This window comes from Perca fluviatilis, chromosome 14 (genome assembly GCF_010015445.1).
Source record: "Perca fluviatilis chromosome 14, GENO_Pfluv_1.0, whole genome shotgun sequence".
In the NCBI taxonomy this organism is placed as follows: Eukaryota; Metazoa; Chordata; class Actinopteri; order Perciformes; family Percidae; genus Perca; species Perca fluviatilis.
Genome location: NC_053125.1, coordinates 38,913,933 through 38,926,432, shown reverse-complemented (window position 1 = coordinate 38,926,432; position 12,500 = coordinate 38,913,933). Strand labels below are relative to the sequence as shown.

Below are 12,500 nucleotides of genomic sequence, written 5' to 3'. Positions count from 1 at the left end.
GATCGAGTTTGGTTGGTTAGAGCCACGTAAGCTTTTTTATTCCAGGAACCGTGGGGTTATCCACGAGCGCTCCACCTACCCTCTTAAAGCAAATGTCAGATAACTTCCATAATTGACTTTGGTGGTTGTGGTAGGGGGGTGGGTTGTGTTGGCTGTTGTTGTGGTTCTTTTTTTTGGAAGAAGGAAGATGTAATGGTCTTTGTGACTTTAGTTAGTTTTTAGTTTTAGTGGTTATGAGGAGATATGACTTTTTGTGGATGATTGACTGTTGTTTAAACGTAACAGTTGATTTGAAAACCCGTTTGAAGAACGGACTGATTGATTGCTTAACTGATAATCGTCCACACTATTCACTTTGCCGTTTAATTGTATCCCTAGGTATGTTTATTGGCGAAGCGCGATCTTGCAACAGCCTTCAATTTTCTCTCTCTCTTTTTCCCTTTGGGCTCAAATCACTTTGAATCTTGCTGGTGTCGCCCCCGTTGGCCTTTCCCTTGTTTAACTGTAGTCTAATAATAAACTGGTTAAAACACCATGGCTAACCGTAAGCTCCCAATATCATTACTCGTCCGTGGATAGTTCCTTATCCGATCCATCCGCTATCCGGCTAACCGAAATCTGCATCAGCAATTTTGCCTCGCAGGCTTTCGTAACTGGCGTACCCAGTTTACGGCTGGACTCGAGCACATAAAACCTCTACTTTAAATTATTGGCTAGTTTTAAATTACAACTCAGTTGTTTGAATGACAGAAATCTGCTCAGATAAGATCCTAATGAGTGCAACAGGACATGTAACAGTAGGATCCCCAAAACACAGATACAGCACTTCAACGAATGAACAATGATCTAACAAACAAGGTGAACAAGAATTGACTTTAGATAGCCCTAGTCTGATGTGATTCAACAGGAGGTAAATAGTGTTGAGATTAATAATAACATCACTTAACGTCACTTTCTGTGAAGCTTGCAGATTTGTATTCTCAGAAGTTTAAATGCTGCTAAGTGCACTAAACTTTATTTTTTCATTTAAAAGTTTATTTGACAAAATAAATAAAAAATAATAATTATTTTCTTCTTACCTGTTTCGTTTATTTAATATATTTTTCATACATTTATACAATATACAGTATGTTTTTACATTATACAAGTGTAGATTGGTGAAGTGTTCAATAAATGTTTTTGTTGAGAAATTCTGTGTATATTAGTGTTACATTTTATCTTTCAAATAGAGGTTTAAAAACAAGCACAAATCGGCCAAATATCGGCCAAAATTAATCGGCAGCATTTATCGGCCATCGGCTGACCCTGATTTCTAAAGATCGGCAAGAGAAAACCCATATCGGTCGACCTCTACTTTTCACGTTAGGACTTATAGAGCCCATGAGAACCGCGGGGAGTCAACCCACAGCCGCTCCACTGCCCTGCTGAAAAACGTGAAGCGGAAAACGCTTAATGTCAGATAACTTCCATAATAATTGGACATTGGGTTAGATTTTTTGACAGTTTTTAGTGGCTATGAGGAGCGATATGAGAGAGAAATTTGGTGATGATTGACCGTTGTTTAGGTACATTAAACCACGTTAAGCTTTTTAACGTTAAGCGTTTTAGAATGTCCCGTTGATGGGAGTGATGGTGGCTGTCAGAAGCCTTCGCAGCGCTAATCGTAGTCGTGTAACAACTAAAGCCTGATAACGTCAAAACTAAAGTAGCAAAAAGGTTTCTTTTAACGGCACAAATCGGCACAAACGACTGAGACCATTTTTAGTTTAACGTGGTTTAATGTACCTAAACAACGATCAATCGTCACGAAATCTCTCTCTCATATCGCTCCTCATAGCCACTGAAAACTGTAAAAAATCAAACCCAAAGTCCAATTATTATGGAAGTTATCTGACATTAAGCGTTTTCCGCTTCACGTTTTTCAGCAGGGCAGTGGAGCGGCTGTGGGTTGACTCCCCACGGTTCTCATGGGCTTTATAAGTCCTAACATGAAAAAGCTTAACGTGGTTTAATGTACCTAAACAATGATCAATCATCACGAAATTTCTCTCTCATATCGCTCCTCATAACCACTGAAAACTGTCAAAAAATCAAACCCAAAGTCCAATTATTATGGAAGTTATCTGACATTAAGCGTTTCTGCTTCATTAGAGCCTATTGTAAGGAAAAATGTCCCGTGAGCGGCTGTCAGAAGCCTTCGCAGCGCTAATCGTAGCCGTGTAACAAATACAGCCTGATAACGTAAAAACTAAAGTAGCACAAAGGTTTCTTTTAACGGCACAAATGATTGAGACCATTTTTGGGGAGATTTGGACATTAAGGTAGGAAGAAAGGCCAAAATAGGTCAAAAGCGAACAGTGTGTGTGAGATTCTCTGTGTGTGCGTGTGTGTGTGTGTGTGTGTGTGACCTGCAGCAGGCGGTGCAGTCGTTGGTTTTCCGAGCTGAAGTTGTGAATCAGTCTGTCTCGCTCCTCCACTTCCTGCTGCAATGCATGCTGGTCCTCGTCCCTGGCCCGCCGGGTGATGTCCACAACTTTCTGCAGCTCCTCCACCGTCAGCTGGAGCGCTGCCGCTCGCTCTGAGACACACACACACACACGGACGGACGGACAGACAGACAGACAGACAGACAGACAGACAGACAGACAGACAGACAGACAGACAGACAGACAGACAGACAGACAGACAGACAGACAGACAGACAGACAGACAGACAGACAGACAGACAGACCTTTTTAATACTACCTAGGATGAACTTTAATGCCAATTTTACGACCATATAATGGATAATCTGTGTGGATTTTAAACTGAGAAAAGAAGTATTAGTCGCATCGAGAGAGAGACAGAGACACAGAGAGAGAGAAAGAGAGAGAGAGAGAGAGAGAGAGAGAGAGAGACATAGAGACACGGAGAGATAGAAAGAGAAAGAGACAGACAAAGACAGAGAGAGAGAGACAGAGAGAGAGAGAGACAGAGAGAGAGACAGACAGACAGACAGAGACAAAGAGAGAGAGAGAGAGAGAGAGAGAGAGAGAGAGAGAGAGAGAGAGAAAGCGAGAAAGAGAGAGACAGAGTTAGAGAGAGGTGTGTTTGATTTGTGTACCTGTGAGCGCGTGTTTGTCTCGGCTGAGCGAGGCGGCCCGGGCGGCGTCTCTCTGGCTCGCCGTCAGCTGGTACTGCAGCTCGGCCCGCTGGGCCTCCCCCCGCTCCACGTTGGCCCGGAGACGGGCCAGCTCGGCCTGCAGCCGGCACAGCTGAGAGGAGAGAAACTATTATGGTCTGGAACACACGGACGCATGCCACAGCCAGGGAACCATTACAACATTATAATGTAGACTTAAATGTTGGAAAAAGTGACAAAAATGTTGGAAAAAGTGACAAAAATGTTGGAAAAGTTGGAAAAAATGACAAAAATGACATTAAAACTGACAAAAATGTCGTAAAAACTGACAAAAACGTCAGAAAAAGTGACATAAATGTTGGAAAAAGTGACAAAAATGTCCTAAAAACTGACAAAAACGTCAGAAAAAGTGACAAAAATGTTGGAAAAAGTGACATAAATATTGGAAAAAGTGACATAAATGTTGGAAAAAGTGACATAAATGTTGGAAAAAGTTGAAAAAAATGAAAAAAAATCATTAAAACTGACAAAAATGTCGTAAAAAGTGACAAAAACGTCAGAAAAAGTGACATAAATGTTGGAAAAAGTGACAAAAATGTCGTAAAAACTGACAAAAACGTCAGAAAAAGTTACAAAAATGTCGGAAAAAAGTGACAAAAATGTCGGAAAAAAGTGACAAAAATGTGGTGAATAAAAGCGCGCGCTTTTGTTAAATTAATTAATATTTGTTGTGGGCGGGTCTATTGGGGGGCGGTTTGACAAACCCTAAATTTATAGTCACGGACTGCGCAGGGGCTTATTTAAGATTATTAGAATAAATGTTGGAAAAGTGAAAATGTTTGGAAAAAGTGATAAAAAGTTGGAAATGGAAAAAAAAATATTTCACAAAAATAAAAAAATATTCTATAGCTTGAAAAGAATAATTAAAAAAATTGTTAAAAATAATAATAAAAAATAAGTAAATTATTATGTGGGTTTTAGAAAAATTTGGGAGGGTGTTGATTTGAGAAACAAAAAAAAATAAAATGTTAAAAATTGTTCGATAGCATAACAAAGTGAACAAAAAAAAAAAAAAAAATTAAAAAAATTTTGGAAAAGTGCCAAAAAGTTGGAAAAAGACACATAAATTTTTAAAAGGGCCTTTAAATATTTTACAAAAAAGTCAAAAAAAATTATATAAAAATTTAATTTATTAAGTTAAAGAAAAAGAAATAGAAATGTTAAAAAAAAAGGGAAAAAATATTGGAAAAATCTTACCTTTTAAAAAAAATAAAAAATAAAAAATAAGTAAAAAAAAAATAAAAAATTTAAAGTAAAAATTTTTTAACAATAAATATTAACTATTGTGCTTGTTTATAGAGTGAAGTCGGGTGTGGTTTCTCCATAATTTTTTTGCTTCAAGGAGCTGGCATTTTTTTTTTCCTCCTTCCTTGCAAAACAGCTCGAGCTCAGTGAGGTTGGATGAGAGCGCGTTTGTGAACAGCAGTAAAATTTCATTTTTTTCCACAAAAAACTTAATTTTTTAAAATCACAACAATCAACAAGTAAAAATTTATTTTTCAAACAAACAAACAAATATTCAAAATATTAAAAATTTATTTCTCTTCCTACTTATTCTCTTTTTCATCATATTTTTCAACACTAATAGTTATGAAGCTATTTCAGGTCTTTCCACAGATTCTCAATTGGATTCAGGTCTGGACTTTGACTTGGCCATTCTAACACCTGGATATGTTTATTTGTGAACCATTCCATTGTAGATTTTGCTTTATGTTTTGGATCATTGTCTTGTTGGAAGACAAATATAGTCCCAGTCCTTCAGGTCTTTTGCAGACTCCATCAGGTTTTCTTCAGAATGGTCCTGTATTTGGCTCCATCCATCTTCCCATCAATTTTAACCATCTTCCCTGTCCCTGCTGAAGAAAAGCAGGCCCAAACCATGATGCTGCCACCACCATGTTTGTTGACAGTGGGATTGGTGTGTTCAGGGTGATGAGCGTGTTGCTTTACGCACAAACATAACGTTTTGCATTGTTGCCAAAAGTTCGATTTTTGTTTTCATCTGACCACAGCACCTTCTTCCACATGTTTGGTGTGTATCTCCCAGGTGGCTTTGTGCAAACTTTATCGCGACACTTTTTATGGATATCTTTAAGAAATGGCTTTCTTCTTGCCACTCTTCCATAAAAGGCCAGATTTGTGCGGTACGGTAAACGACTGATTGTTTTCCTATGGACAGAGTCTCCCACCTCAGCTGTAGATCTCTGCAGTTCATCCAGAGTGATCATGGGCCTCTTGGCTGCATCTCTGATCAGTCTTTTCTTTGTATGAGCTGAAAGTTTAGAGGGACGGCCGGGTCTTCGTAGATTTGTGCAGTGGTCTGATACTCCTTCCATTTCAATATTACGCGCTTGCACAGTGCTCCTTGGGATGTTTAAAGCTGCGAAATCTTTTTGTATCCAAATCCGGCTTTAAACTTCTCCCACAGCAGTATCTCGGACCTGCCTGGTGTGTTCCTTTGTTCTTCATGATGCTCTCTGCACTTTACGGACCTCTGGGACTATCACAGAGCAGGTGCATTTATCACGAGAGACTTGATTACACACAGCTGGATTCTATTTATCATCATTAGTCATTTAGGTCAACATTGGATCATTCAGAGATCCTCACTGAACTTCTGGAGAGTTTGCTGCACTGAAAGTAAAGGGGCTGAATAATTTTCCCGCCCTTTAGTTTTTTATTTGTTAAAAAGTTTGAAATAGCCAATGAATTTCGTTCCACTTCATAATTGGGACCCACTTGTTGTTGATTCTTCACAAAAATTACAGTTTTATATCTTTATGTTTGAGGCCTGAAATGTGGCAAAAGGTAAGCGTTCAGGGGCAGAAATACTTTCATGAGCACTGTATATACATATATACACAGAAAAGTGACAAAAATGTTGGAAAAAGTGACGTAAATGTTGGAAAAAGTGACATAAATGTTGGAAAAAGGTGACATAAATGTTGGAAAAAAGTTTTGAAAAAATGAAAAAATCTATTAAACTGACCAAATGTAAGTAAAGGTGACAAAACGTCAGAAAAGTGACATAATGTTGGAAAAGTGACAAAATGTAAGTAAAATGACAAAAACGTAGAAAATACAAAAATGTCGGAAAAAGTGTAAAAAATGTTGGAAAAAAGGTGACAAAAATGTTGGAAAAGTGACAAATGACAACAACAACACAAAGATCAGAAGCGACTAAAACTATTGTTAAAATTAACAATTAAAAATCTTTGTGCATAATGGGGGGCGGATTGCAAACCCCTCAAAACTATTATGGTCACACGGACGCACGCCACAGCCAGGGAACCATTACAACATTATAACGTAGACATAAATGTTGGAAAAGTGACAAAATGTTGGAAAAAGTGACAAAAAGTTGGAAAAAGTGACAAAAATGTTGAAGAAAAAGTGACAAAATGTTGGAAAAAGTGACAGAAATGTTGAAGAAAAAGTGACAAAATGTTGGAAAAATGTTGGATAAAATGACAAAAGATTTGGAAAAAGTGACAAAAATGTTGGAAAAAGTGACAAAAAGTTGGAAAAAGTGACAAAATGTTGGAAAAAATGACAAAATGTTGGAAAAAGTGACAAAAATGTTGGAAAAAGTGACATATATACATATATACACAGAAAAAGTGACAAAAATGTTGGAAAAAGTGACATAAATGTTGGAAAAAGTGACATAAATGTTGGAAAAGTAGGCAAAATGTTGGAAAAAGTGTGCAAAAAGTTGGAAAAGTGACAAAAATGTTGGAAAAAGTGACAAAATGTTGGAAAGGTGACAAATGTTGAAGAAAAGTGCTGTTGAATGTTGATAAGAAGATTTGGAAAAAGTATGTTGGGAGTTGGAAAAGTTGGAAATGCAAATGTTGGAAAAAGTGACAAAATGTTGGAAAAAGTGACTCATAACATATAACACAGAAAAAGTGACAAAGTTGGAAAAAGTACTAAATGTTGGAAAAGTGACATAAATGTTGGAAAAAGTGACATAAATGTTGGAAAAAAGTTGAAAAAATGAAAAAATCATTAAAACGCAAAAATGGAAAAAGTGACAAAACGTCGAAAAAGTGACATAAATGTTGGAAAAAGTGACAAAAATGTCGTAAAAACTGACAAAAACGTCAGAAAAAGTGACAAAAATGTTGGAAAAAAGTGACAAAAATGTCGGAAAAAAGTGACAAAAATGTTGGAAAAAGTGACAAAAATGTTGGAAAAAGTGACAAATCACAACAACAAAAAACGACAACGACGTCAGAAAAAGCGACTAAAACTATTGTTAAAATTAACAATTAAAAATAACTAAATTGATATGTGGGCGGATCATAATCTGGGGGGGGCGCGGTTGACAAAACCCCTCAAAACTATTATGGTCAGACCGAGGCCTTACGCAGAGAACCATTACAACATTATAACAGTAGACATAAATGTTGGAAAAGTTGACAAAATGTTGGAAAAAGTTACAGAAAAAAAAGTTGGAAAAGTGACAAAAAGTTGGAAAAAGTGACAAAAATGTTGAAGAAAAAGTGACAAAATGTTGGAAAAAGTGACAGAAATGTTGAAGAAAAAGTGACAAAATGTTGGAAAAATGTTGGATAAAATGACAAAAGATTTGGAAAAAGTGACAAAAATGTTGGAAAAAGTGCAAAAGAAGTTGGAAAAAGTGACAAAATGTTGGAAAAAATGACAAAATGTTGGAAAAGTGACAAAAATGTTGGAAAAAGTGACATATATACATATATACACAGAAAAAGTGACAAAAATGTTGGAAAAAGTGACATAAATGTTGGAAAAAGTGACATAAATGTTGGAAAAAGTGACATAAATGTTGGAAAAAGTTGAAAAAAATGAAAAAAAATCATTAAAACTGACAAAAATGTCGTAAAAAGTGACAAAAACGTCAGAAAAAGTGACATAAATGTTGGAAAAAGTGACAAAAATGTCGTAAAAACTGACAAAAACGTCAGAAAAAGTTACAAAAATGTTGGAAAAAAGTGACAAAAATGTCGGAAAAAAGTGACAAAAATGTTGGAAAAAGTGACAAAAATGTTGGAAAAAGTGACAAATCACAACAACAAAAAACGACAACGACGTCAGAAAAAGCGACTAAAACTATTGTTAAAATTAACAATTAAAAATAACTAAATTGATATGTGGGCCGGATCATAATCTGGGAGGGGCCGGATTTGACAAACCCCTCAAAACTATTATGGTCACACGGACGCACGCCACAGCCAGGGAACCATTACAACATTATAACGTAGACATAAATGTTGGAAAAGTGACAAAATGTTGGAAAAAGTGACAAAAAGTTGGAAAAAGTGACAAAAATGTTGAAGAAAAAGTGACAAAATGTTGGAAAAAGTGACAAAAATGTTGAAGAAAAAGTGACAAAAATGTTGAAGAAAAAGTGACAGAAATGTTGAAGAAAAAGTGACAAAATGTTGGAAAAATGTTGGATAAAATGACAAAAGATTTGGAAAAAGTGACAAAAATGTTGGAAAAAGTGAAAAAAAGTTGGAAAAAGTGACAAAATGTTGGAAAAAATGACAAAATGTTGGAAAAAGTGACAAAAATGTTGGAAAAAGTGACATATATACATATATATGTACACACACACACGTATATATATATATATATATATATATATATATATATATATATATATATATATATATATATATATAGTTTAAGTTTAAGGGTCACCATAAGGGACCTTCACATTTACAATATATGAGCACTGTTGTGTCCTTCTTACTTCCTGGTTGTGTGCGGTCGTCAGCTCCAGTCTCTCTTTCTCCAGCTGATGGAGTCTCCATCTCATCCTGCCAGACTCCTCGGCTCCTTCGGACGCCGCTCTCCGGCTCCTCTCCTCCTTCTCCTCCTCCTCCTTCCTCCTCTTATCTCCGTCTCCTCGGCCTCTGTCCCTCCCCTTCTCCTCTCCCTCTCTTTCCTCCCCCTCCCCCTTTCCTTGTCTTTCTTTGTGCTGGCGTGGTCTTTCACCTGCGAAAATAATAACGACACAGGAATGGAAAGAACCTGAATGAGAGAAGAGTTTTTATTGCCACGGTAAAGTTACACTTAGCTGGACTGTTGCCATGGTATCAGGTGCACACATCAACAGACACACACACACATACCCTTTATATATATAAAGTGTGTCATAAAATACTATACAGCCTGTTTTAGAAGGAGCCCTTAATTGGGAGTGGCCCCACACACACACACACACACACACACACACACACACACACACACACACACATACCCCATTCACACACACACACTACACCACATTTAAAGTCCTTAACCCCCTTTATTATATATATATATATTTTTATAAATATATAACATATATATATTTCATATATTGTATATATATGTATGTTAGCATATGTATATGTATGTATCCTGTATATTGTATATGTCTTATATATTATATACTATAATATATATATAATTATATATATACATATATATATATATACATACTATATATATATCATATTATATATATACATATATATATATACATATACAATATATACTATATACATATACATATATCATATATACATTATCTATCACCTTTTTTTCTATATATATATATATATAAAAAAAACCTTGTCATCTTCTCCTCGGGGGGATTTTGTGGGCTGACTCGGCCCCCCCCTACGCCGACCTTGAGTTTTGATTTTTTGATTTCATAATATTGTTTACTACAAAAATTATTTTTGTATGTATGTGTATTGTGTGTATTGTGTTTGTGTGTGTGTGTGTGTGTGTGTGTGTGTGTGTGTGTGTGTGTGTGTGTGTCGTTTTGGTACAGGGGAGGGTTGTATGCCGCCACTCAATCCCTCATGTGAAGCCAATCTCAATCTACAAATCTATCTATTAAACACTCACCCAAATATCATCCCGATTACACACATTGTACACAAAGACGTACGACTATTTACGAATCAATTCGATGAACTTTACAAATCGGCACCTGTATAAAACACAAATGACGGTTGATTTCTCCATGATTTCATCTATCTTCTATAACTGCAAGGCCGGTGAGCGGCATTTAGTTACTGTCAACAACGACTTAAAGCTGAGACTTTTATACATGTTAAGTGCTGTTTTGGTGAATCTACTGTAAGCCGAATTTTTTAAAAGACCGTAGTGATTAATTGGACGTTTTAAATATTTGAATTCAGTGTGTACAACGTTGTCAGTTAACAAATCAATATAAAATCCCTACATTTTGTGAATGGAATTACGTTGTTGTCGTCATTACGCTAGCTAAACAACCCAAACAAAGACCTGTTATCACGGTTAATGTTGAACATTTACATATTTGTGCGCTCCAAACCGACTTTAACCAGTATGGGACGTTCTAAACTATCTACTTACATCACTACATCCGTACGAAAAGTTGTAAAAAGCTTGTATTAAACTTTTATAAACACTTACAGCGATATTTATCCAGGAGCCGTTTGAATCTGACGCCATCTTTAGCGTCTGTACGTCATATCCGCATTCCCTCCGGATTGGCTGAATAACTGACCAATGGTGACCGCTATTTCGATATTTTTATTTTTATTTAGTATGCATTACAAATATGTGGCAAAAAAATTTAGTTTAGTAGATACAATAATTGAAATATACAGAAAAAATTATACACGAAAACAAATGCAGAAAAGCAAATAAAAAAACAAAATAAATCAACAAAATTTAATTAAAAAAAGGTAAATAAATACATTAAAATCATTAAAATAAGGGGGGCACAATCTTATAGTTTAATTGGCTCTTTTTGTATTGTTCATGAAGTAATTCATCTTAAGTCTTACATATGGCACCACTCATTTCTTTAAAACAATAAAGTATGTTTTACTTACTTTAATTTACACTTATCAATCATGTAAAACTTAAGATTGTTAAGAAAAATATTCCTTCTCATATATAGCATCGCCTCTGACAAAAAACTAATATTACATTTTACAGTAAAAGTTCAAAATTACAGGTAATATTTTCAAGATAAATCTACAAATATCTCGCCATATGTATAATATATATACATATATATATATATGTGTGTGTGTGTGTGTCTCTCTCTGTGTGTGTGTGTGTATATACAGCATATACATATATATATATTGTGTGTATGTGTGTCTGGATGTGTGTGTGTGTGTGTGTGTGTGTGTGTGTGTGTGTTTCTGTAGTAGTGTGTGTGTGTGTGGGGGGGGGGTGTGTGTCTTTCTCTCTCTCTTCTCTCTCTCTCTATATATATAATAAAAAAAATAAAGCCCTCCCCACACCAGCTGGTGGCGGTAACGGACCAACGGTTTTCTAACCGCCAACAAACATCTAAAAGAAGAAGAAAACATAGCAAAACAACATGGCGGCGTCCACGGAACACGTTGAAGCCGCGTCCACAGAGACAGATCCCCCAGAAATGGACAAACAAGAAGCTCCAGAAACAGCCAGAGACCCCGAGACCTCGGACCCGGAGCCGGCCGCTGAGGACCCGGACTCGAATCCGGAACCGGACTCGGATGAGGACGAGGACGGAGGCGAGCCGCCCGCGCCGGTGGTCCGGGACACCCCGCAGGACATCCGCCTGGAGGCTATCGCCAACACGGTGGCCCTGCACCCGAGCAGGGACGTGCTCGTGTGCGGCGACGTGGACGGGGACGTGTACGCGTACGCGTACTCGTGCACGGAGGGGGAGAACCGCGAGCTGTGGTCCTCCGGGCACCACATGAAGTCGTGCCGACAGGTCCGCTTCTCCGCCGACGGGCTCAAGCTGTTCAGCGTCTCGCGGGACAAGGCCGTGCACGTGCTGGACGCGGAGCGCGGGCAGCTGGTGACCAGGATCCGCGGGGCGCACGAGGCTCCCATCTACAGTCTGCTGCTGGTGGACGAGAACATCCTGGCGACCGGGGACGACGCGGGAACCGTCAAGGTGTGTGTGTGGTGTATTTTTTTTTTTTTTTTTTTTTTTTGTGTGTGTGTTTTTGTGGTGTTTGTGTTGTTTATAACTGTGTTGTTGTGTTGGTGTTTGGTTTTGTGTTGTTTTTGTTGTTGTGTGTTGTTTTGTTGTGTGTGTGTTTGTGTGTGTGTGTGTGTGTGTATATGTGTTGTGTGTGTGTGTGTGTGTGTGTGTGTGTGTATAACTGTGTTGTTGTGTGTGTGTGTGTGTGTGTTTTGTGTGTTTGTCTGTCTGTGTGTGTGTCTGTGTGTGTGTGTTGTGTGTGTGTGTGTGTGTTTGTGTGTGTGTATATAACTCTTGTTTGTGTTGTGTGTGTGTTTGTGGTTGTTTTTTTGTGTGTTTGTGTGTTTTTTTGTTTTG

At 37.2% G+C, this 12,500-nt stretch overlaps 2 protein-coding genes across 2 annotated transcripts in view; one reads left to right on the top strand and one right to left on the bottom strand.

Moving 5' to 3' along the window:
- LOC120572657 (coiled-coil domain-containing protein 171-like) overlaps positions 1-11,014 on the bottom strand; it is a 14,894-nt gene extending 3,880 nt beyond the window's left edge. The window contains exons 1-4 of the mRNA XM_039821976.1: positions 10,999-11,014; positions 8,922-9,166; positions 3,104-3,254; positions 2,409-2,578 (exon numbers count right to left, since the gene is read on the bottom strand). Coding sequence (XP_039677910.1) covers positions 2,409-2,578; positions 3,104-3,254; positions 8,922-9,166; positions 10,999-11,014 — 582 coding nt within the window. The remainder of the gene's footprint in view (positions 1-2,408; positions 2,579-3,103; positions 3,255-8,921; positions 9,167-10,998) is intronic.
- Positions 11,015-11,503: 489 nt separating this feature from the next.
- wdr55 (WD repeat domain 55) overlaps positions 11,504-12,500 on the top strand; it is a 10,078-nt gene continuing 9,081 nt past the window's right edge. The window contains exon 1 of the mRNA XM_039823584.1: positions 11,504-12,113. Coding sequence (XP_039679518.1) covers positions 11,547-12,113 — 567 coding nt within the window. The 5' untranslated portion in view covers positions 11,504-11,546. The remainder of the gene's footprint in view (positions 12,114-12,500) is intronic.